The sequence below is a fragment of the Arachis hypogaea genome, chromosome 16, assembly GCF_003086295.3.
Source record: "Arachis hypogaea cultivar Tifrunner chromosome 16, arahy.Tifrunner.gnm2.J5K5, whole genome shotgun sequence".
NCBI lineage: Eukaryota > Viridiplantae > Streptophyta > Magnoliopsida > Fabales > Fabaceae > Arachis > Arachis hypogaea.
In genome coordinates, this window is record NC_092051.1 from 6,085,947 (window position 1) to 6,110,301 (window position 24,355).

At 30.0% G+C, this 24,355-nt stretch overlaps 3 protein-coding genes across 5 annotated transcripts; 1 reads left to right on the top strand and 2 right to left on the bottom strand.

Moving 5' to 3' along the window:
* Nucleotides 1-19: 19 nt before the first annotated feature.
* On the bottom strand, nt 20-11,245 carry LOC112754739 (BTB/POZ and MATH domain-containing protein 2). 2 transcript variants are annotated; one of them, XM_072219215.1, is made up of 5 exons: nt 11,230-11,245; nt 2,955-3,702; nt 1,708-2,056; nt 958-1,234; nt 20-756 (listed from the first exon to the last, which is right to left on the bottom strand). In XM_072219215.1, exons 2-5 carry the CDS (start codon nt 3,380-3,382, stop codon nt 578-580), a joined length of 1,233 nt encoding a protein of 410 aa, XP_072075316.1. In that variant the 5' UTR covers nt 3,383-3,702; nt 11,230-11,245; the 3' UTR covers nt 20-577. The 2 variants fall into 2 exon arrangements, with proteins under 2 accessions (XP_072075316.1, XP_025658275.1); XM_025802490.3 differs by lacking the exon at nt 11,230-11,245 and having other exon boundaries at nt 2,955-3,751.
* On the top strand, nt 5,065-8,845 carry LOC112754738 (uncharacterized). Of its 2 annotated transcripts, none has more exons than XM_025802488.3 (5): nt 5,065-5,630; nt 6,167-6,347; nt 6,943-7,354; nt 7,731-7,781; nt 8,063-8,845. In XM_025802488.3, the coding sequence occupies exons 1-5, from the start codon at nt 5,538-5,540 to the stop codon at nt 8,559-8,561; spliced, it is 1,236 nt and encodes a 411-aa protein (XP_025658273.1). In that variant the 5' UTR covers nt 5,065-5,537; the 3' UTR covers nt 8,562-8,845. The 2 variants fall into 2 exon arrangements, with proteins under 2 accessions (XP_025658273.1, XP_025658274.1); XM_025802489.3 differs by having other exon boundaries at nt 8,066-8,845.
* On the bottom strand, nt 8,267-13,573 carry LOC112754737 (elongation factor Tu, mitochondrial). The gene is made up of 12 exons (XM_025802487.3): nt 13,053-13,573; nt 12,704-12,779; nt 12,449-12,541; nt 12,260-12,334; nt 11,869-11,973; nt 11,680-11,770; nt 11,366-11,571; nt 10,518-10,601; nt 10,266-10,331; nt 10,123-10,185; nt 9,777-10,017; nt 8,267-9,565 (listed from the first exon to the last, which is right to left on the bottom strand). Exons 1-12 carry the CDS (start codon nt 13,244-13,246, stop codon nt 9,495-9,497), a joined length of 1,365 nt encoding a protein of 454 aa, XP_025658272.1. The 5' UTR covers nt 13,247-13,573; the 3' UTR covers nt 8,267-9,494.
* Between the last annotated feature and the right edge of the window lie 10,782 nt (nt 13,574-24,355).

Consider the following 24,355-nt stretch of genomic DNA (forward strand, 5'->3'; position numbering starts at 1 on the left):
TTATAGGAACACACACATATAACAAGGGTGTTAAATACTATGTTACACAACAGTTTTATTTATATAAGATAAATCATTAGTTAAGCAACATAACAATCATGACAACACAATTACCGAGGGTATTGCAGTAATGATGCTTGGCACACATTGATACAGTCATACAATGGCTTTGACAATAAGGGAAGGGTACTGGAAACATGTTTGTCAGAACTAGAAGACAAAAGAGGGAGAATGTCATCAGAAAATACCCTTCCCACGTCTTTAAGATGATAACAGCAAACGAATACATGAACCGTGAACACACGCGGCACTTATCAGTGATCACTACTTTCAGACACGTTTCTTTCACAAAAAAGCGAAAATGAACTGAAGATATTACAGAAACTAGAGAGTCAAACGGAGCAGTAAGTAAAATCACAAATTACATTTACGTCTCATACACATGAATTAGCTAAGAAAATTAAAAATTGCCACTAAATCCTATAAAAGATTTATCTCGCTATCCTTTTTAAAAAAGGGAGAGTGAAAGGGGACTCTACAGAAAGCAGTTTCAGTTCAGACAGTGTACACAGACTTGTTAAAGTCTTTGCTTCACCCGCCTCCCATTTATGTCGCTGCCATCAAGGAGTACATCATTCCTGTGCTTGAACATGAAGTCCGAATGCTCAGTGAATCTAGCCACATACTCCAATAGCTCTGTCAGAACAGAAGGGCAACTTTCCTTCAAGTAATCAAACCCATCAGTTTGCATCACGGCTGAAAATCCCAAACGGGGGAAATACTTAGTTGATGAAGAAATAAAGGTGAATCAATATTTCTATTCAAACCAATCCAGGTTTACTAAACATAAGAATTTCCAGCACTAGGCACTTACTATTTACAATCCCTAATAACCATATTTATCTATTCTAATATTTCGTGAGCAAAGAAGTAGAAATCCAGGGAAGAAAAGCACACCTCTGAGGTTTTCGGTGGTTGCAATAAACTTGAGACAGACTGCTTTTAGCTGAAAACAATGGTGCTGCTCTGCTAAAGCTAAAGTCGTAGCAACAGTGTTTATTGCAACATCTTCACATAGACTCGCTTCACACATCATCCTAAGCCTCTCTAAGGCATACCGATCGGCTGCTGCTAGAAGATGTTGAGCCATCAAGGTTGTTGCCCATTTTGTGTTCAACCCAGTGAGTTCGTGCAGATCAGGTAGAGTGTCCCAGTACATAAAATGAAGCAATGCCTGCAGAAAACATTTCACAAATCACAACAATAAACAAACCCCGAGTCCCAGATAGCCAGACTATAGCCCAGAGCATATGTACACCCAATCTCCCCCCCCCCCTCCCCTCCTTCTCCCTTTTCTCTTGTTTACAGGAAAAAAAAAACAATGCACACAAAAACACACAACGCCCAACAAAAAATATAAGAAAAATGCTACTTGTCCGTTAAAATTCAGTCTTTTAGTCAGCCTTTTTAAGGATTTATTATTATTTAATTAATTTGAATACCCACTTTCACGTACTAATTTAAAAAAAAATCAGGTAAGTTACTTGTTTTTTATTTTCTCTCTCTTCTAAAAGATGAATAAAGGAGAATATTTAAAGGATACCTAGTTGCACTGAAAATATAATAAATATGCTAATGCCCAAAACCCCAAGCATTCGGAAACACAAAGCAAATTGAAAAAGAATCACAAAAAGCATTTAATCATACCTTAAAGACTGGAGCCTCCATATCTTCAACTTTTATACAATCGGTATTCTGATCTTTCATAGGACCAAAAAGTTGGGCTCTGAAAACGGGTGATCGTGCAGCTATTACCAATTTATGGGCTGCAAAAATTTCTCCATTCACTTCGAAACTCACATCAGTTCCTCTTCCGCTTTGCAGTAGTTGACCAAATTGCTCACCAATGTTGGATGGTGGAATTGCTATAGAATAGATTCTAGGGCCTTCTGTGCGTGATCTCACAACACCAACACTACAATTCACAGATAGACAATCGTCTTTAACGTAGTCAGATGTCTCTAGAGCCATTCTCTTAAAGAACCGTTTGTAACCCCTGAAACACACAATGCCAAACTCTCAATCAGCATTTCCCAAACTCTTTCGACTGGCTTAGAACAAGCACTTGTGTGTGCATGGGTGCACATAAACCACAAATGAGACAAATAAGGATCTGGTTGTTTTTATTTCATTTTTAGTGTTGTCTATTTCAAAATTTTGTAAGCTAAACAGGAAGAACACAGTAAAAGAAATATAAAAAAAAATGTTTTCACTGCCTCCTTCATAAAAAACAAACCCCAAAGGCGGAGAAAATTTAGAAACATGAAATGAAAATAAAAACCAATTAGGCCACAAATGTTCCTGTTACATCATGCCCACAAAAAATCATACCAACATAATTGATTTAGTGACAAATTTGCACATTATTGAAGTAATTGTTTTGCATGCAATTACTCCTAAACAACATGCGAATCACCTCTTCCTCGAATTAGTATTCCATTAACCATTTCCATAACATCAACACAGATAGCCCGGTCACACAGCTGAACCATCCCCATAAACATATGAAACGCATACCAAATGATCAGATCACGTAAAATGGTAACCCAACAGCATCATTCAAAACAAAATAGATGGGTGATTTCCCAAGGAAGAAGTACTCAAATTACTTAAAATCAACATAATAATTCACTTATTGTAAATAAACATAACAGCTATCAGTCACAGTTAAACACCACAAGTTAACATACATGCACAGTGATCGAAACCAATTCAAACGCCACACATACCGAAAACATACTTCCAAACAATAATTACAGGAACCACAGGTATAAAATCGATATAAATCCACAACTATATAAATGAAAACAAAGGCTGAGGTAAATAAATCAAGACTAAAACCTTTTTTCTAAATCGCCAAACCCCAAACAAAAAAGACATAAAATTGAACATACCACATGCTCCCCCGGTACTTCAACGTGTACGGCCCGCTTTCAAGCGTCCTCTCGAAATGGCTATGGACCTTATGCCTCTCCTTCCCACTCTGATCCAAAAGGGTCAGCTCAAAGAGCGCCCTAACGTCGGTGCCGTCGCTGGCGAGAGCGATGAATAGAGAAACATAGGTGGCATTGTCCTCAACGCTCTTTCCATCAGGGTAAAAGTAGATCGCCCAATCGTACCCACCAACCGAGAACGTATCCGAGGCCACGTACTTCCCAATCCCAATCCCCTTCGAGAGAGAATACCCCGTGATCTTGAAATGATGAGACCCCCTAACTGTTTCGGTGACGGAAGTAGACGACGTCGTTACCGGAGCTGAAGACGAAGACGGCGATGCGGACTTGGAGGACGGCTTCGCGGTTTCTCGGAAAATCTTACCCATGCGCGAGAGCCACCGTAGCTAAATCGATCGAATTGTTCGGAAATTGACGCCGATCGAGGGTTTTGGGACGAAGTGGGAATGGGAAATTCGGGGCGCGGATTACAGTATGTGAGTTTGATTGAGTGAGTAATTGGACGAACTTGGTGAGAAAATCTCGGGTTCCAATAGAGGAATTGTCAGATTCTGGAAGCTGAATTTCTAGGGTTTCGAATTTGGGTTCACGGAACCGAAGAGAGGGGGAAGACAGAGAAGGAAAGAATAGAGAGAGAAACACGAAACTCAGAAATGAAATGACGAATAAAGGCTTCACTCAGCATGGCCTTAAATAATAATAGCTTTTTTTTTTTATTTCTTGCAGGGATAATAAAAATGAATTATTGGGAACTAGGAAGACGCGCATCTACACGACTCACGTGTTTATTTTAAACGTTATTAGTAGTAATCATTTTTGTTTAAGCTCATTTCTTACGTAGTGAATACTGAATAGTGCATCTTTCTTTATAATGCTACAATTCCTTTGTTTTTTACTTTCTCTTATGTTTGCTCTATTTTCCCGTGGTAGGTTAACAAATTAGAAATTGTTAATACGGTATTAAACATATTTAATATATATTTTAAAATTTAATATAATTGTCCATTCCAATATTTAATTAATTTTAATTATTACAAAGAAAAATTAATAACATATATGGTACAAAATAAAAATATAAATCAAAGTATATAAGAATTTTTTTTTTCCATACAAATAAGTTGAAATGTGTATATAGGGATTTAGAGTTAGTTTGGTAAAGTTTTTAGTTTTTGAAAATAATTTATTTGAGTTATCTATTAAATATAGTGTTTTAAAAGTGATAGTATTATGTTGTAATTTAAATTAAATATAATTTTTTAAAAAGAATACATAAATAAATATTCTTTTTAATAAGTATAAGTAATAATAATTATGTTTAGTAAAATGGTTCTTAAAATTTAAATAAATTATAATAGATCTAAGTATAATAATAAATTTTAAATATTTATTAATATATAAAATTATATTAGATTTTTCATTTTTTGTTAAACATCAATTATCTTTAAGAAATATATCCAACTTTTAAAAGCTTGTAAATATAAACATATGATTTTTTATTTACTAAATACAAAATAAAATACTTGTATTTTTTAAAATGATAAATATTTTTTTGTAAAATTGTTATCAAATCAAGCCCTAATCTATAATAAGAATTATGTAATATTTTGTTGTGATAGGATTATGAATTACTTCTTTCATTTTAAATTAATTGTCTTTTTAATTTAATTTCATTTTAAATTAATTATTCTTTAAAATTTTAATATTTATTAATTAATTTATAATTATTTTACTCTCACATGTTTATTGAAAAATGAATACTAATAGAAATTATAATCATAAAAGAGAAAATATATAATGATTAATAAACAAAGAATACTAATAGAAAAAATATAATGATTAATAAAATATGCTTTTATCTTTGCATTTAAATTTGTAACTTTTAACTATTAATCAATTCGAAAAAAGATTTTTTAAAACTAGAAAATTAGTAAAGTGAGAGAAATAATTTTATTATATATGAGTTATACAAAAAAATCTTTCGCAAAATTAAAAATGAGAATTTAATTACTATTAAACTTATATATATTCTTATTTTTTATATTTCATTTTCATTACTTTAGTGAAATTTAGTCCGTATCATATTACCTTTTGATTGAAGAATAATGAAAAAAATTTTACTTGCTTCTCATCTTACCAACCTTTCAATTTTAATTTATCTAACCCAATTTAATTATATCTTTGCTTAAGGAAAATATATAAATAATGAGCGGCAGAGAGAAAGAGTAATGAGAGTTGTCATTTACTGAGTCCAATTTGGATTATGACGCTCTTCAATGCCATTGGTTCTCTCGTTTTTGGAAGTTTCTGGAATAAATAAGTGGATCTCTCGCCTTCATTTATTTTATTTTATTTATTACTGTTTATTTTGGTCAATACAATTTTTGTGCAGCTGATTGGTCTGATGTCACCAAAAAACGAACTTGCATAAAATCTCCGGAGATTTGAGGTGGAGGAAGCGATAGAGCAGATGGGGTTCTGACGGAGAAACCAAAGGAGGGAGCTTTTGGATTCTTAGACCACCAAATGCTTCAGAGACTCTGTTTGATGGCTTCTCATGGTTACCTTCCAGGCCTTGTATTGCACCCAGAATTTTCCTTCTCCTCCACTAATACCAAAGTAAACATCCATTTTATGACCTTAGAATTTCTTCAAGTTTTGAAATTTTGATGGTGGTTGTGAATTTTTTGAGCTGTTTTGTTTTAAAATCTCTGTAAACTTTGTATGAATTCTTTTGGTATGTTTGGTATTTTGGATGGAAGGGACACGTGGGAGGGTAATTATTTTAATTTCAAATAATTTCAAGTTTGATTAATTATAAGAAGTTTTACTATGATGAATGATTGGATGATTGATTTGGAGGCTACATGATAAGTTTTCTCTAGGTTCATATGATTTTAAACAATTGTTTACTCAAAGCAAACAAATTTATGCTCCAAACTCCTCCATCCAAATTTGGTTGTAGTTATGATTGTGTTAGAAGTTGTATACAGCTGTAGATAATGAATCATAACTGATGTATGGGATAAAAATTTGGGGTTGAAATTTCATGGATGACTCTAAGATGCCATTACTCCGGAAAATTGCATATGCATGACCATTTAGTTGTGTGCTTGTGTATAGTTATTCATCTGTTTATCTTCTTTTTATGGTAGGTTTGTCAAACATCCTTGCCTGCATTAGGAGCTGCACCCGACATTATCACATATCGATATCCTTGTCTTAAGTCGCATCCAAATGAGGAGTCACGGAAATCTAGAAGTGAGCTGCTGGATTACAATCAGCTTATCAATGTTGAGTTCTCAGCTCAAAGGCCGATATTTATTGACATCCAACGTATGATATATCCAGCCATTTTTACCGTTTGCTGTTTCTTTGATGATGTATAGTTATTTGAGTGTTAGCAGGACTTTGTTCCCACCTTGTGTTGCAACTGCTCACTGCTGTTTAATCTTTTATTTTATTATTCTATCTCATTTTGTATAGACTAATTATGTGGCGAAATCGACTGTTGGCTTGCCACAATGCCTAAAGTCCTATTTGTTGATGTACTTGTCCAGTAAACACATCAAATTTCAACATCTCTGATTGGTTCTTGTGATTTGATGACCCCCAATATTTGATTGAATGTGTCATTGACCATCAGGGATGGAGTGTATCATCTTTATTTCAATTTACCAATGAGATGTTAAATCCAATGATCAATAGATTAGACATTAGAGTGATAACTACAGATTAGATATCAGAGTTACAAGATTGGTTTGTTCTCTCGGTTATTATGTATTTTGCACTATATTGCAGATGATAAAAATTCAGTTGATAACCATGCATGTACTCTCTTCAGATGCTAAAGATGATTTATGCTGCTAATTTTTCTAGTATTATCTTATTATTCTGACTTCTGAGTAAGATCATTTGTCAATGGTTGCAGCGAGCTGCCCAAATCCAGTACTTCTCAGCTCTGGCATTGTCGAACAATGCACAAAGCGTGATAAGATCTTGCAGGTTCTACAGTCCAGGACTGCTGAACAAGGCATAGATGGAGAAAATTTATCTCTGTTATTGGACTTGACAAAATTGCAATTGCCAGGCATTGATAAAGCGCAACGATTGTCATCTCCTTTCTGGCCAAATAGTGAATTCTACATCCCAAAGCCTTTACTGGAATTTGTTCAAGATTCAGCTATTACTTCAAAGATTACAGTTCATCCAGATGGTCAAGTCACATTTATGGGTTCTGCGATTGAGATGAAAGATTTTCTTGCTGCAGTGGCTGAGTCATACATATTGGAAAATTCGCATAAGGGGGAAAAGAAGTCTATGCTTGTTCCATACTTTAGTAGGTATAAAATTCAACTTGTTTAATCTTAAAATATTATCCTTTCAAATGTTGATAGGTACCGGTCTTTGCATGTTGAAGTCATAATGTTGTTAACTCTATTGTGTATAAATTACAACCAGTTGAAAAATTATGTCCATTAATGTGTAAAATTGTGTGGCTTAATGATGAAGGATAAAAATCCTAGCATCAAATCCATAGCACTCATATAAATTTATTATGGAGTATTGGTGTTTCATATCACTGCATGTTCGATAATGAATACTAATTAGTTTAAACCAATTTCTTTACTTTATGTTCAATCTCTGGATTTGATGGCCTATCATTGCTAGTTTCATACTGATAAGCTGACTTTTGCTGATATTCAATATTATTGACAGGGGCCAATTCTCCTTGAAGATTGAGTCTGCCTTAACTGCTCCATTAAAGAGGTATGTAAAATATACTTTTCCTAGCACCTGTTTTCTGACTTTGGAAGGGGTTTGATTTTTTCCAATAGGCAAACCATCAATCTCTATCGTCCAACCTTGGAAGTTTAGCATTTAAATTTAAACTACTGAGATAGTTTGACTATTAAAAGTTAACTCAAGAAAACAGAAGTATGTTTCACACAATGATTAAATAATTTCTAAGGTTCTTCAACTTATGATTTAGCCATATGGTGAATTGTTGATGAAGAAATATTTACATTTAATGGTTGTCTTTTGCTTAGCAGTCCTGAGAAAGTCAAAATGAAGCCATCTCAGAAAAAGAAAAAGAAGCTTAGCACCGAGAGGGATCTCTACAAGAGGAACGGCATGCATGCATGCGAGAGCCTTCTGTCATTGATGGTAGACAAGAAGCAACGCCGGCAAACAGCAATGCTCTCTTTGAAGAAATCTGGCCCTGAGCTTTCCGAGCTGCTGACACAATTCTCTGCTGGTATTGCTGGGACCGGCCTCGCTGTCCTGCTATCTGTTATGTGTGAGCTTGCATGTGGAAGGATCCCCATTTCTGCATCTAAGATGTTCAATACAGTGTTTGGATTTGCATTGGTTTGGCTTTCTTGGGCAGTAAATAAGCTAAGGGCTACAGTAGTCAGCATTAGCAAGAATGCAGGGAAGTCAGGATCAAAAGAAGAGGACATGTTTCAGAAACTGGACAAGAGCATACAGGGAATCTACTGGAGCGCCGCAGCATTGCTAGCGGTTGCAGTGCTGAGGCTTGCTTGAATTGACCGACTACCATTGCCAGATACATGAAGAGTAGTTTGGACAAGTTTTACTGCCAAAGCTAGGTGGCTAATGCAGTTATGTATATTTCTGGTTTGATGTTTATGCCTAGCTGTGAAGGTTGAAGCTAATAAGCTAAAGCCTTAGCTCGATTTTTAAGTTAGTTCTAGCAAGAGATCTTCAAGGAACAATGTATATGAACACTTAGTTGTTATTGTTGATGTTATATGTAACATACAATTTTGGAACGTAATCAGTGTTAATAGAACCATGTTTGATAAATGCTAGTTTGCACAGCCAATTAAAATCAAGTCTTTGAATCTACTTGTGTTATATTGTTACTCCTTCTGGTATATCAATTCTCAAATTTTCATACAAAAAGGAGCACGTCTTGTAATGGAATGACTTAAAAGGCACAAAATTTGACTTGGAGTATGACGAATTAAAATTCAACGGTATTGTCTAACAAAAATGATTAACATAAAATGATGCTAAAATATATGCTAACAGATTATTTTTGTGCTGTATTATGCAAACCACCACTTACAAATTGAGAATGATGGCACAAGTGAAAGCTATACTTTCTTAGTTTATGATGAATTTAGTCAATTAACCAAAATATAGGACATCAATATATTCATCCAGTTTTGTAAACAAAATCTGTTACTAATGAGCATTATTGTAAAAGAGAGAGAAATGATTCACAAATTATTTTTAATGAAGCAGGAGCAGTCTGCAGCAACCAAGAGAACGTTGACAAAATTTAAACTACAAAAATGAACAATTAAGGTGAGCTTCTCTAAAATTTACTCAATTTCATCCAAAACAACTGCTAAATATTTTAATTCATTGCGACGTCGTCGTAATTTGAAGATAATAGTCAAGTCTCAGGGCTTCCAACCCTTTTTGAAGAATTGAAGAACGGCATGCATATTAAGTCAGTACTTTTGACACCACACCTGCACCAACTGTTCTGCCTCCTTCTCTCAAAGCAAATCTTTGTCCTGAAAAAACAAACAGCAATTGGCAAAGCAAAGTTTTAACGCTCCCACCATAAAATACACTAGATTATTCAATGGGGAAATAAACGAGCTACAAAGGCTAAAGTAAAAGAAAAGGCAAGGATAACATTGTATAGCATGTGGATAATGTGGTTAGGTAGCAACAGGAACAGGTTGCGATGATAAATTCCTCTTGAGCTACAGTTTTACTGACCTTGTTCAAGTGGAACAGCTGAAATCAATTCGAACACAGCAGTCACGTTGTCTCCAGGCATAACCATCTTAACATTTCCGGGCAATTCTACTTTTCCAGTGACATCAGCAGTTCTCAAGTAAAACTGAGGTCTGTAGTTAGAGAAGAAAGCAGTATGTCTCCCACCCTCATCTTTTGTGAGTACATATATCTCCGCCTCAAACTTTTTGTATGTTTTTACAGAACCAGGCTTGGCAATAACCTTTTTTTTAATACAAATACATTGTCAGATATGTGGTTGAATGTGGGGTTTCACGTTGCATACACAAGCACTAAGAAAGGGAAAAGTTTGATAATTGCAACTAACCTGACCACGTTGAATGTCCTCACGCTTCAGACCTCGAAGAAGAAGACCAACATTGTCACCAGCCTATGAAAATATAAAAAGACACATTGGTTTCACAAATGCCATGTGAGAAGTCATTGTGGATAAATATGCAAATCACTAACCTGTCCTTGGTCTAAAATCTTCTTGAACATCTCAACTCCAGTAACTGTTGTTTTAAGAGGGCCACCCTGAACAGAAAAACTCAGTTTTAGGACCCACCACTACATAGGGCCATCTAAGAAAAAACCATTACATCACTAAATTTGCAAATAAAGAATATTAAGACAAAAATTCAGCAATTGTCGTTTTAACAAAAAGGAATGCATTAGAATTAAAAGAATGTCAAAACCCAGGAAAAGCCTCGGTAAACATACCTGCATTAGACCCAAAACCTCCACTTCATCACCAACTTTTATGATTCCTTGCTCAACACGGCCGGTGGCAACTGTTCCTCGTCCCTTCATGAAAAAATAAATTATAAGGAAGCTGAAGTAACATTCTGGAAATCATAGCTTAAATCACAATGTGACTTTCAAATGTTCAAGAGCAAACCAAAGAAGATTTTCATGAGCACTAAACAGCATTGATAAAAAATGTATAAGTAAATTTTGACACTGATTAAAAAAAAAAAGGGGGGGGGGGGGGGGGGGACAAAGAATCAACATTTAACTATCGGCCTATCGGGTTAGTGCTCAAAATGGTTCCTAAAAGATCACACATAAATCAATTTGGTCCTTCAAAGATTCTAATTTGTACTCTCAAAGATATCCACAAGCATACTCGGTTTGTTCATTAACTTCTTGTTGATGTGTCACTAATAACTATTGACATGTAACGTAAAGCTTGCCATGTATTACGTTCTTAACGTGCCACATGACACTTAACAGTGACAAGTCAGCAGCAAGTTAATCAAAGGATCAACCTGACTCACATTAGTATCTTTCAAAGATCAAATTGAAGCATTGAATCTTTTAGGAACCAAATTAACTCATCTATAATCTTTCAAGGACCAATTTGAACATTAACCCCTTAACTATCATATCCAATATTCCAATTGAAAAAAGAGATATGCAAAAAGTGTTCCACCAACAAGAAGGTTAAACTAGCCATGACTAAAATACCAAAGAATCAAATATTGAAAGAATATTATTACATGTTCTTCCCATATTCAATTTATTCGGCTTAAAAAATCCATAGGAACTTTAAGTTCATTCCCATATACCTGAATTGAAAAAACATCTTCAATGGGCATAAGGAAAGGCTTGTCAAGTTGGCGAACTGGGTCAGGAATGTATTCATCTACAGCATCCATTAATTTTAGAATGGCCTTTCTTCCAATTTCGTCATTTGTACCCTGTAAAGCAGACAATGCTGAGCCTCTGATGATGGGGATTTCATCTCCAGGGAACTTGTAGAAGCTTAGAAGCTCTGCCAGATTCATAATTAACATAAGCAAACGTTCGAAGACATGGAAAACAGAAATCTATGCACGCATACTATTTACAAATAAGGCAAAATCCTAGAAAATCACCCTACCCCGGAGCTCCATTTCTACAAGTTCTAACAACTCTGGATCATCGACAGCATCAACTTTATTCAAAAAGCACACCAGAGAAGGCACACCGACCTGCACATATCATGTCAAGATATTAATATGGCAGAAGGTAACTCAGTAGCTAAAAGTTTACTTGGATTATGTACAAACCACTTCAGTAGGGTACCTACTTGGCGAGCAAGAAGAATGTGCTCCTTGGTTTGGGGCATTGGTCCATCAGGAGCAGATACAACAAGTATTCCACCATCCATTTGTGCAGCTCCTGTAATCATATTCTGCACGATGGCTAGTTGTTATATATGTGCATAGTCCCACATGCACAAAATTGCAGAAGCATAACTTATGCATTAAAATCAAGTCAGGATAAAAATTATCTTGTGATCCACACTTAAATAAATAAATAAGAATCATCTCATTCCACCACCTTGTCATACTAGTAGAAGTGTGGAACAATCCTAGGTAACAACTCAATCACTCTTTTACAACTTAGTTGCGCAATTTCTGTTGGGCAATACTAATTATAATTAACATTTTTCCATTAAGCAAACGTTTTAAGCTTACTTTGACATAATCAGCATGTCCAGGGCAGTCAACATGTGCATAGTGTCGTTTAGCAGTCTCATACTCAACGTGTGCCTGAAAATTTAAACATTGAGCAAGTACATATCATAAGGGCAGGAATTGTAAAATGAACTAAATTCACTGCATGGCCACAATGGCCTGCCAAAATGAACAACGTTATGTCCCAACCGTTGCAATTGTAATTCCTCTCTTCTTCTCTTCAGGAGCCTTATCAATTTCATCAAAGGCTATAGCCTTAGCTTTTCCTTCATCGGCTAAAACCTGATCAAAGGTAAGACGAAATAACTCCATAAGATAATCCTTTTTTTTTCAAATTTAAATTACTATAGCATCGTGGGAATGGAAAAGGACTAGCTAGACAAAACTTGAGTAAGATGAACAGCATGATGATAATGAAAATGTAGAGTAAGATGGAACTGAAACCTTGGTAATTGCTGCGGTGAGTGTAGTCTTCCCATGATCAACGTGCCCAATAGTTCCAACATTAACATGGGGTTTTCTGTCAGCAAAAGAAACCTCAGAGCAATAAGAGGAAATGTAAAAGGCAACTATTTGAGACTTCTGACATGAAGTAACCAAAAGGCTCTTTACAATCACAGAATCACATACTATCCAAACAAATCCAAGAACCCATTCATCGAAGTTCAAATCACACCATAACTCTACTTTCACAAGTAAAAATCTAATTTTTCCTTTCATAAAGCATTAAGTTAGAAACCAAGCACAATGTTGGGAACACCATGAGAGGTGAAATTGAAGTATTAAAACTTACGTTCTGGTGAAGGTGGCCATGGATCTCCACCAAGGATTGGAAGAAGAATAAGAAGAAGAAGAAGGAGAGAAGTTGTCATTTGAAAAAGGGGATTCAGAGAGAGGGGGGAAGGGTCTGCAACAAGAAGAGTAGATTTGAGAAGAAAATGGGAAGATTCGCCTAGAACTTGAATTCCTGAGAGCAATAGTAGCCATTGGAGCTTGATGAGGATTTTGACTTGTGAGTGACGAGAGGGAGAAGCCCTAAAAGAAGAAGGGGGAAGAACAGAGAGGCGAGGGTTTTAGGAGAGAGAGTGAGTAGTGAGTAGTGAGCAGAGAGGTGAAGTTGCAGGGTTTTAGTTTTTAATGGGCTTCCGACACCGACCCGAAATTTTCGTGTGGCCCAAATCTTGCAACTGTGTTTTTTTTCGGACATGGACAGAGAAAAACTACTAACAACCGTTTAGTTAGTTGGGTCACAGCACTCTTTCTTTCTTTCCAAAGTCAAAATCAGGCTTCTGCAGTCCGCTTTTTAATTTGCATATGGATGCACATATAGTGTAGGATTCTAATATAAGGGTGGGAAGTGTTTCACAAGTTTGTGGTGTCAGAGGAGAAACAATTCGGATCCTCCGAATTCTCAGCACAACACGGACTCTTTGAAAAACGTTGCTTCACAAGTTTTTGGTTCAGGGGAGATTAGAACTCGGATCCTCTGAGTTCCATACAGTTCACGGACCCTCCGATTTGCATTGCACCAATCGCATGGTCCGAGTTAAGGAACCCTGCACACGCGTCGCGCTGTTGTTGCTCCCCGAAATGGTGCCCTGAAACCAAACAAATACCCTTCAACCCTCTCTCACCATCCGATTACAATTCACTCTCACATTTCACTCTCAACTTGACATTCTTCTTCCTTTCTCTCTGTATCTGCGTGGAGCTTTGCATGGTAGATGAGAAATAATCATGCCAAAAAAATATAAAATTAAAGATGTTGATCGATCTGAGCTTCATATTATTCATTATCTCAGTGATTCTGATTATGTAAGTTTTTTTTTTATTTTTAAAATTTTATAAATTTTTTATATTTATAATTAATTATTATTGTTAAAAATTTAATTATTAAGATTGTTGTTAGAAATGCAATTTAAGAATATAAATAGAATGATAATTATTACTATTTTTCAATATTTGTTAGATTATTCTAAAATTTTTTTTACAGGTTTTTAATTATAAATATTATTATTAGAAAATTCATTATTATTATTATTCTTGTTAGTTTTCGAATATAAAAAAGTAAACAGAATGATAAGGTCTTTTAGTAAAGAATATAATTTTGTTTTTAATTTTTTATTAATTTTTAGTATAATTATGTTTAAAGAACGTTAATCATTTTTAAATATTTTTTAAAAAATTAATTATAACTGTTATGGATGAAGTTAAATGTTATTATTATTGTGAGAAATTGTTAGTACTGAATGATTAGTAGGATTATTTTTATTAAGGCACGTTAGATTTTTTATTATGAGAATATTTAAATTTTTTTAATTGTAGTCATCATTATTAGTAAGTTAATTGTTACCGTTGTTAGAATATGAATGATGGCATATACTGATTACTAATATTTTTTATTATTGATGATGATAAGTTAGTAATTGTTAATTATCTTACTAATAATTTGTTATATTTTTTGTAGAAATTAAGAATGTTGACATATAACCATCCAGTTCCTCCGGATCGGTACAACGATAGGGTGGAGAAGCATTTACGACTTACCGGTTTCTATCATGTATCTCAGATTGGGATAGTGCAGTGTCAGAAAGCATTGGTAAATGCTCTAATCGAACGTTGGCACCCAGACACACATACGTTTCACCTTCCCATTGGTGAATGTGCCGTGACTCTTGAAGATGTGGCTCTAATTCTTGGTCTTCCCACAGATGCTCTAATTTTTTATTTTATTAATATTTTAAAATTTGTATTAAAAAATATAATAATAAATTTATAATATTAATGTGAAAAACAGTTAATTTATCATAATAAAAACACTCATTTAATTTACTCTCTCAGCACTTAAAAATTTCTCCAATTTTCATAGCTATAAAGTTGCCATTGAGTATTATATTTGAGACTAACATATAAAAAAAATATATGGAAAAATTTGTTTGCTTATGAAAAATATAGATAGAGAGACACTTTTTTACCAACTAGCAGATATAATATCACTGTTCATCAAATTGTATCATTTTCTAAAAGCTACTAAAATAAATAATAAAAACGTCTAATAATAAGGAGATTAGAAAATTTGTGCTTGAAATTCTAAACAATTATGTTTCGTCTACATAAATGTTTTAGTAGTCTCTGTGCCTTATATTTGGTCAAAATTCTCTATATTGGATAATAATCAAGAAAATAATGATTATGATTATTAAGCGCAATAATAGTCTCTAGAATCCGGAAAATACATCTATATATATTCTCTTAACTTACAAGTATGGTAATAAACATTAATCAACGGTGGAAGACTCCAAAGCAGAACAGAATCTTTGGAAATTGGAAATGCTTTGTTATGTTTCTACGAAATGACTTCTTCTTTTCTTGAATTAGAGCTAGAGAAACATACATTTGCATGTTACATTTATATATAATAATAATAACTTCATTTGATTTAAAACATGTGGTAAAACATTTTTAGTCAAAGAGGCCACTCAGATAAACACGCCTAAAACGTCTTTTTTTAAAGATGTTTTCATATTGTGTTTTAATTGGTTTCTGTATAATTTATTCGGTGTTCCTCATCACATATTATTAAATTTCTCAAAAGATTTTCTTTCCAAAAATACTAAAAAATATTTAATTTGGACTAAAACAAAAAAAGTAATAGATTAATTATTAGATTTTTTTAAAAGATTATTTACATAAAAAATATATCACATTCATAAATATATATATATATATATATATATATATATATATAAAACAAGCTCAAGCGTTTAAAAATTTTTATAAATAAAAAAAATAATTAATTTATATTCGTACAATATATAAAATAATTACTATATTATTATTATATTATAGATTAAGATTCACTAATTTAATTTTTTTTATTTTTAATATAAGTATTAGAAATAAATAAATTTTTTATAATTAAATGTAGTGTAACAAAATATATATAATATTAATTAGTTCTTAAAAATTTTAAAAAAATAGTTTCTCATTTTAGTAAAATAACTATTTATTAAAATAGACAAATTAATTATTTTCTTTTCATATACGGTTTTTTTAAGACATAAAAGTAATTAATTAGGACATTGATTAAGATAATTAAAGTCACTATTTCATTAAATTTTTAATTTAAAGAAAAATCCTAGTTAATTTTGGTATAGAAATTTCGAATTTAAAAACATTGATAAAAATTATGTTGAATTTTGATTTATTTGATTTTCATTTAAATTAATCACTACATAAGTTAAAGTTCTGTTTTGAAGTTATATTCGAGCTTTAATCTGATTTTTAAAGTTTCAATTTACTTAGTTTGATTTTTTAACTTAGGTATCCGTGACTCATATTAGGGTTTTAAGTGTTTAGTTGAAAATAAAAAATAAGGTAAAAAAATTTCAATTGTCACATCAAATAGTCGCTAGAATGTATAATGTAGTAGTCGTTAGTCCATTTTAGCATGTCGTTAACGATTTTGTGAGACAGTGACAAAAATAAGATTAGGAACCAATGTGAGTCATAACTATTAAGTTGGGAGACATAATTGTTAGAACTGATTAGGAACCAATTGGGAGACATAATTTGTTGTTGCTTGATTAGGAACCAATTGTGAGTCATAACTATTAAATTGAGTAAATCGAAATTTTTGAAATTAGATTGAAATATAATTGTTAGAACTGAACCAGTGATCGAACCGATCAAGCTATTGGTTCACTAATTTATTGGTTCAACTGATAAATCACTGGTTGAACCGATAAAACTGGTCCCACGTAAATATAAAATATAAAATAGTTAAAAATTTAAAATTAAAATTTGAAATACATATCTTCACTAACATTTTATGAAGAATCAAGTCTCAACTTCTAAAAATAACTAATATAAAAAAAATTATAAAATTTTAATACTACAATAATGTCTTATTTTGACACAATAAAAAAATAATTAATTCACAAAGCCTATCATCTAACTATAATATCAGTAGATTTTAACACTAACATCAAAACAAATAACCTTAATCACAATACTAGCAATAAAATAGATCAAGTAAATTAATAAATTTTTAGTGAAATTTATATTTATATTAATAATGGTATATAATTAAAATATAATTAATTTTAAAAATAGAAAAAATAAAAATTAAATTAAATTAGATATTTATGTATACTATATAATTAGTATTTGTCAAATATAGTACTTAGAAGTGCAATGGCTAAGTGGCAAGTAGAGGTTACTTTTGCTCCAAGGTTCTTGGTTCGAGACCGGTTTGGTTAGACCGGTTTGCACCGGTTCTTACCAGTTCACACCGATTTTATTCCTTATCGGTTTTTACAACTATGGATATAATAATGGTAATTAAGTTGACAATTCAGTTGTTTTAATGGTAATTAAAATCTAATAATAGTTTATAATAAAAGAAACATTCTTTTGCAACAATGAACCTATAGTAATAGTTAGGGGTGTTCATAAATTAGATCATATCCATATAAATCCATAGTATTTATCCGTATATGATCTGTAATTTGAGAATATGATCTGATCTGTAAGATGATCGGATTGGATCGAATCGGATCCACACTCTAATCAGATAGAAATAAATATGTTTAAATTAGATCATATCCATATAAATCCATAGTATTTATCCGTATCTGATCTGTAATTTGAGAATATGATCTGATCTGTAAGATGATCGGATTGGATCGAATCAGATCCACACTCTAATCAGATAGAAATAAATATGTTTAAAAAAGTAAACAAAAAAAATTATTGACTTTTTTTTATAAAAATAAATTTTTTTATATTTTTTATTTTATGGATATATTTGATATCTGATCCAAACATAAAAAGTGCGAATATCGAATTTGATCTAATGAGTTTAGTGTGGATTGGATCGAAATTTCAGCCATATCCCATCTGTAAACACCCCTAGCAATAATAACTAAAAAATTATAATGATTATATTTTTAACTAAGAGGAAGTGCAAAAAAAAGTACTAAATACAAGAACATTTAATCAAATATTAAAAAAAATTTACTTTAAAACATACGGTTGGACTTTTTTTGCTCATATATAATAATAATAATAATAATAATAATAATAATAATAATAATAATAATAATATGATAATTGCTTTGTATATCACACAAATATAAACGTTTTTTTTTCTATGACCTTAAGAAAGGTTTTGTAAGTCTCTAACTTTGTTGTCGATTTTTGTAGTGTTAGCTCTCATATTATCAATTTGATTCATATATAATTCGGATGATAAATTATTTGGTGACGTGCTTTCTTTTTTACTGTGATATACTTGTTTATTATTATTATTATTATTATTATTATTATTATTATTATTATTATTATTATTATTATTATGTACATTAAAAAATAACAGGCCAAATTATTGCCATAACATAATAGAAGTATGGAAGTTTATCATTCTTCTCTAATAGAGGAAACAAAATTCTTTTCAATAATTTATTTAACGTTTAGTAGAATAAAAATAATTTTTATTAGAATAAATTTTAGTATGAGTTTAATATTTTTATTCATCATAAAATATTTATAGAATTACTCGTAGATAAATTTTGGAAAAAAGAAAAAAACCATGATTTTTAATTTTATTTTTAAATAAACTTTATTTTTAATTTTAAAATAAATTTTATTTTTATTTTTTAATAATATTAATTTTTTACCGTATATAATTATTCAATTATTTTTTAATCATATATAAATAAATTACTCTTAATAAGACTTTTTTGTGTTATTCAATTATCTTTTTTTAAAAAATAATTAATTATTAAAATAATTAAATTTTTCACAACAAAAATAATAAAAAATTATGAATGAAAAAAATTAACCATCTTGATACTTTTTTGTATTTTTATTCATATTTTAAGTATAAACATAAATATAATTTAATTATATTATTTATGAAATGTGACTATAGAAGTAGATAAAATTTAGTTATATTACTTATATATAGTTTCATTGTATTGTATTGCTTATAAAGTTAGATTATAATTATGACAATAGAATTGTTCTTGTATTTTTATATGTGTGACTAATTGGTGGTGTTAAAACATTACTCTTAATTATAAATAAGGTTTATAATTTAAAAAATCAAAGACTCAATTAAAAAGATACGAAAAAAATGATATTAAAATATTCTAACTCTTTAAAATAAAAATATTTGAAATTTAATTAAAAATTATTTAAAATTTAAACTCAATAAAAATTTATATTCAATGTGTTTTGTATTAAATATATTTAATAACCTATTATATCATATTATATCATATTGGTTGAAATTAGTTTTTATAATGTTAATTTTTTAATAATACTTTATTAGAAAAAATCATCTTTTCAGAATTTTTTAAAAACTAATTAATATTATATATATTTTATTACAATATATCTTGTTATAAAAAAATTATTTATTTCTAATGCTTATATTAAAAATAAAAACAAAATTTAAATTAGTAAATTTTAATCTATAATATAATAATAATATAGTAATTATTTTATATATTATACGAATAAAAATTAATTATTTTTTTATTTATAAAATTTTTTAAGAGCTTTTATATATATATATATATATATATATATATTGATGAATGTGATATATTTTTTTATGTAAATAATCTTTTAAAAAAAATCTAATAGTTAATCTATTACCTTTTTTGTTTTAGTCCAAATTAAATGTTTTTTATTGTTTTTGGAAAGAAAATCTTTTGAGGAATTTAATAATATGTGATGAGGAACACCGAATAAATTATACCAAAACCAATTAAAACACAACATAAAGACATCTTTAAAAAAAGACGTTTTAGGCATGTTTATCTGAGTGGCCTCCTTTTAGTCAATTAAACTCAGCATCTATTAGTGCTTATTACTGTATACTACTACTCATGCACCAAGACAAAAATTAACTAGCTATAAACTTTATAACATCTATTAAAAAAAAATATATCATTATTATATATGAGAATATATATGATGTTGACAAACAAGTATTTAAGAGACAACAAAGTTATAGAATTTTCGGGTGCTCTCCACACAACATCTATTATATACACATAAATAGAAATTAATTAAGAATCAAGGTTGGGCATATTTGCACAATCAAAAACCAAAACCTAAAAACAAACATAATATAATGTATATACATTATTAGCTGTTATAGGGAACAATAAAAATCAGGCCATTAATTTTTAATTATCATATTTGGTATAGCTACGTTAAAAATTCACATAAAAATGTTTAGAATTATTTTTACATGAATATATAAATTTGAATATTAACAGGGCAGGTGTCATCTAATTAAATTCAATAAAAAGATATTCAAATAATTCTTTTTACAAACAATTTTTATCGTTTTTTCCTTTTATTTTATATTATTTAGATTTAACTAAACCAAATATTTAGTTGAATCAAATATATATAAAACATGTATTAATATTTTATCTTGAATATTTATGTGAAAATTACTTTAAACATTTTAGGTTTTTTATAAATAAGTATAATGTCAAAATTAGAAAAATATGATATACAAAAATCTTACCACATACAGTAAAATAAGAAGAAAATAATTATATACTAAAATAAACACAAAATATGATAATATTTTGACGAATAATATTAATACACATTCAAATTTTTTATGAAATAAGTTTAATCAAATTAAATAATAAAACTTGAAATAATAATATTTATAATTTACCTATTAATTCATTTTTATTAATATTACACTAATTTAATTATATTTAATTAACAAAAATATTTAAATATATAGAATTACTTCTTATAAGCAGAAGTTTAAAATCATAAAGTCCAAAATTCCCATTTTCACCGTAGATTTAATTCATTTTGTTAGGTTGTTCAAGAGGAAGGAAAATGATATGAGCGATTCTTTGAGGGAGATCTACCGAAAGAATTGGAACCCTGCTGAAACAAAATGCACCAGAGACATAGGATTCAGGGATACTTAGACAACCTAGTCGCATTGAAAGTATATATATAACAAATAAACTTATATCTATCGTTGATAAAAAAAAATTAGATAACAAGTTATTACACCTTATATATTATGTACTTTTTATGTACTCCTATTAAAAAAAATTACAATAAATAAACCTATATCTACTATTAATAAAAAAAAAAGTTAATTTAAGTAGCATACATCCTAATAAATACAATCAAATCTAAAAATAAAGAGTTAGGGTTTATTTAACTCGAACTTGAGGTATTTGAAATTCTTTCACCTATACTATTTTTTATTTTTTTATTCTTCTATTAGGGGATAACAAATACCTCCTTATATCTATTATATGAGTTCGTGTTCTTTTACATTCTAGCAAATAAACTTAACTCCGAGTGAAATAGGAAGTTTCATCTGCTTTATTTTTTGTATGACTCTCTAGTGTTCAGCATTTTAGCTTAATTAAAGATAATGTCCAAGAATGTTTAACAAGCATTCTCCAAGAAACTTGAAAAGAGAAGAAGAGGTTTTAACAAGCAGAAAAGGGGATAACAAAGAGAAGAATAAAAGAATAAAAAGTAATATAGGTGAAAGAAGTGTTACTTAGATTATTTTTTATCAATAAAAAATATAGGCTTATTTGTAATTTTTTTAATGAGAGTACATAACGAGTACATAGTATATAAGGTGTAATAACTCAATAAATTTTTAAAAAAAACAAGTTTTATTATTTTCAAAATGAAAAGAACTTATTTTACTCTCTCTTAATCCCTTAGCAACCATTAAACCATTAACTCTCTCTCTTATTGTTTGGAAAAGAAGTGTTATTTAGATTTTTTTTTCTCTTAATCCCTTCGCAACCATTAAACCATTAACTCTCTCTCTTATTGTTTAGAAAAGAAGTGTTATTTAGATTTTTTTTATTAACAGGAGATATAAATTTACTTGTTGTAATTTTTTTAATGAAAGTACATAAGGAGTACATAATATATAAGGTGTAATAATTTAACAAATATTTTTTAAAAAATTTTTTATGTGAAAATTACTTTAAACATTTTAGGTTTTTTATAAATAAGTATAATGTCTAAATTAGAAAAATATGATATACAAAAATCTTACAACATACAGTAAAAATAAGAAGAAAACAACTATATATTAAGATAAATACAAAATACGATAATATTTTGACGAATAATATTAATACACATTCAATTTTTTATGAATTAAATTTAATCAAATTAAATAATAAAATTTGAAATAATAATATTCATAATTTACCTATTAACTCATTTTTATTAATATTAAACTCACTTAATTAGATTTAATTAACAAAAATATTTGAATATATAGCATTTCTCATTATAAGGATACCATCTTAAACCTTTTAATTAATAGTGAGTTGTTTTCCACCTGAAAGTCATTTGTGTTTTTGTCTTCTATATATATACATGCATTTAGTTTGGTTGATGCAAGTGCAATGCAAGTGGAACCAAGCTTCCTAAACTTTCCCATTATGTGATTATTCTTCGCAACTAACCTTTGTTTATTTAATTTCTCCAATTAAATTTATATCAAACCCTCTCTTTTTCTTGGAATCAGATGCTATTAGCTGCCCCCTTTGAAAACCTTAACTAGTGTGTGTGTTTTTGTTTTTTCCATCTCAAGAACTTCGCCGCCAAAATTGCCTTTAACAATTCCTATCATACAAAAATAATAGGTAATAGTAGTTAAAGTAGTGTCTGTCAATTTCTACCACATCACATTCCATTGGAAAAGTTCTATATATAATTATATATGATTAGTCGCTGTTAGGAATCTTATAATTAATTAATATATATAATTAAAGACAACATATAGTTTCTGCTTATTACACGTTAGATTCCAAGGATCACAATTGAAAACGTGTTTTCTTTTCAAGTAATGTTATAACGTGTATTTACTTTCCATATACACCAATTAAATTAACTTACATATTTAATTATTTGATTGATGATTAATATATTGATTTAAATACAGTTTTACTATAACAACAAATAGACTTATATGAGTGTGACTAATTGGTGTTGTGACTTGTGAGTTAGCTCGGAATATATTATATTAAATTGGTTAGGTAGACATTACCAACATTAATTGTACACACCAAATTAAAAAAAAAAAAAAGTGTCTACTTATGTATACTTTAGATATTATTATATATTATCAGTATAAAAATTTTACACAAATAATTAAGAGAAAATCTAGGGCCAATATTTTTATCAAAATTTAGTCAGCATTTAACCACTAAAAGAAAAGTGAATAATTTTACATTGTTTGATAAAATCTCATACCATTAAAAATATCAATAATAATTAATTAATGACTACAAATTATAAAATTTGTTGGCCATAAACTCTAGCACTCCTCAATAATCAATTATATATTGTCGTACATAAATAAAAATAATTAATTTTTTAAATTATTATTTAAAATTTTACATCTAAATAAACAAATATAATTGGATAATCTTATAGACTTTAATTTTTTATCCTCCAAACATATCCAAATTACACTCATATATATTTTATTTGGTTTTTAAAAGTGTCTAACCAGACACATTAACATAGTACTTTTTGCTTGACAATATTTGTATTTCCTCTTTATTTTTTGTTATCTCATTCTTTTTTCTTCTTTGAAGCTCCTAAGATCTTTCCACCACCATCTTTAATTTCAAATATTATAGACCCCATCTAACACTATAAAAGCACCTCATTATGCACCTTCTTGTATTACAATCAAGTCACACTACTACAATTAACCCATAATCATCACTAATTAAACACTTCCAAGCACCAAACACTACCATTAACCATGGGTTGTGGAAACTCCAAAAGTTCATCAATGTCCAATAATAAGGTGCATGGCCATAGTAGTACTAGTACAACAAAATATGGTTATTCATCAACTCAAGCATATGATGATCCATCAATAACAACCACCAAAACCAATTATGTTCACAAACCAAGAGTGATGTACTACTCTGAAGAACAAAATGATGATGACACTTTCAATGAGTACATTCAACGTGCTGGCCAAAAGATTAGAACTGGTGGCTCCAAGAAGATTATTGATCCGGAATTTATTAGCAACAC

What these genes read in the sequence shown, in the direction of transcription:
- LOC112754739 (XM_072219215.1), bottom strand. Translation starts at nt 3,382, where the DNA reads ATGGGTAAGATTTTCCGAGAAACCGCGAAGCCGTCCTCCAAGTCCGCA. An exon ending in TGGAGGCTCCAGTCTTTAAG is followed by an intron (nt 1,235 to 1,707) that starts GTATGATTAAAT and finishes TGTTTTCTGCAG; the next exon opens with GCATTGCTTCATTTTATGTA. An exon ending in AACCACCGAAAACCTCAGAG is followed by an intron (nt 757 to 957) that starts GTGTGCTTTTCT and finishes TGGGATTTTCAG; the next exon opens with CCGTGATGCAAACTGATGGG.
- LOC112754738 (XM_025802488.3), top strand. Translation starts at nt 5,538, where the DNA reads ATGCTTCAGAGACTCTGTTTGATGGCTTCTCATGGTTACCTTCCAGGC. An exon ending in CTTGTTCCATACTTTAGTAG is followed by an intron (nt 7,355 to 7,730) that starts GTATAAAATTCA and finishes TATTATTGACAG; the next exon opens with GGGCCAATTCTCCTTGAAGA. An exon ending in TTAACTGCTCCATTAAAGAG is followed by an intron (nt 7,782 to 8,062) that starts GTATGTAAAATA and finishes TCTTTTGCTTAG; the next exon opens with CAGTCCTGAGAAAGTCAAAA.
- LOC112754737 (XM_025802487.3), bottom strand. Translation starts at nt 13,246, where the DNA reads ATGGCTACTATTGCTCTCAGGAATTCAAGTTCTAGGCGAATCTTCCCA. An exon ending in GAGGAATTACAATTGCAACG is followed by an intron (nt 12,335 to 12,448) that starts GTTGGGACATAA and finishes TTAAATTTTCAG; the next exon opens with GCACACGTTGAGTATGAGAC. An exon ending in AGGTTTTGGGTCTAATGCAG is followed by an intron (nt 10,332 to 10,517) that starts GTATGTTTACCG and finishes TTTTCTGTTCAG; the next exon opens with GGTGGCCCTCTTAAAACAAC.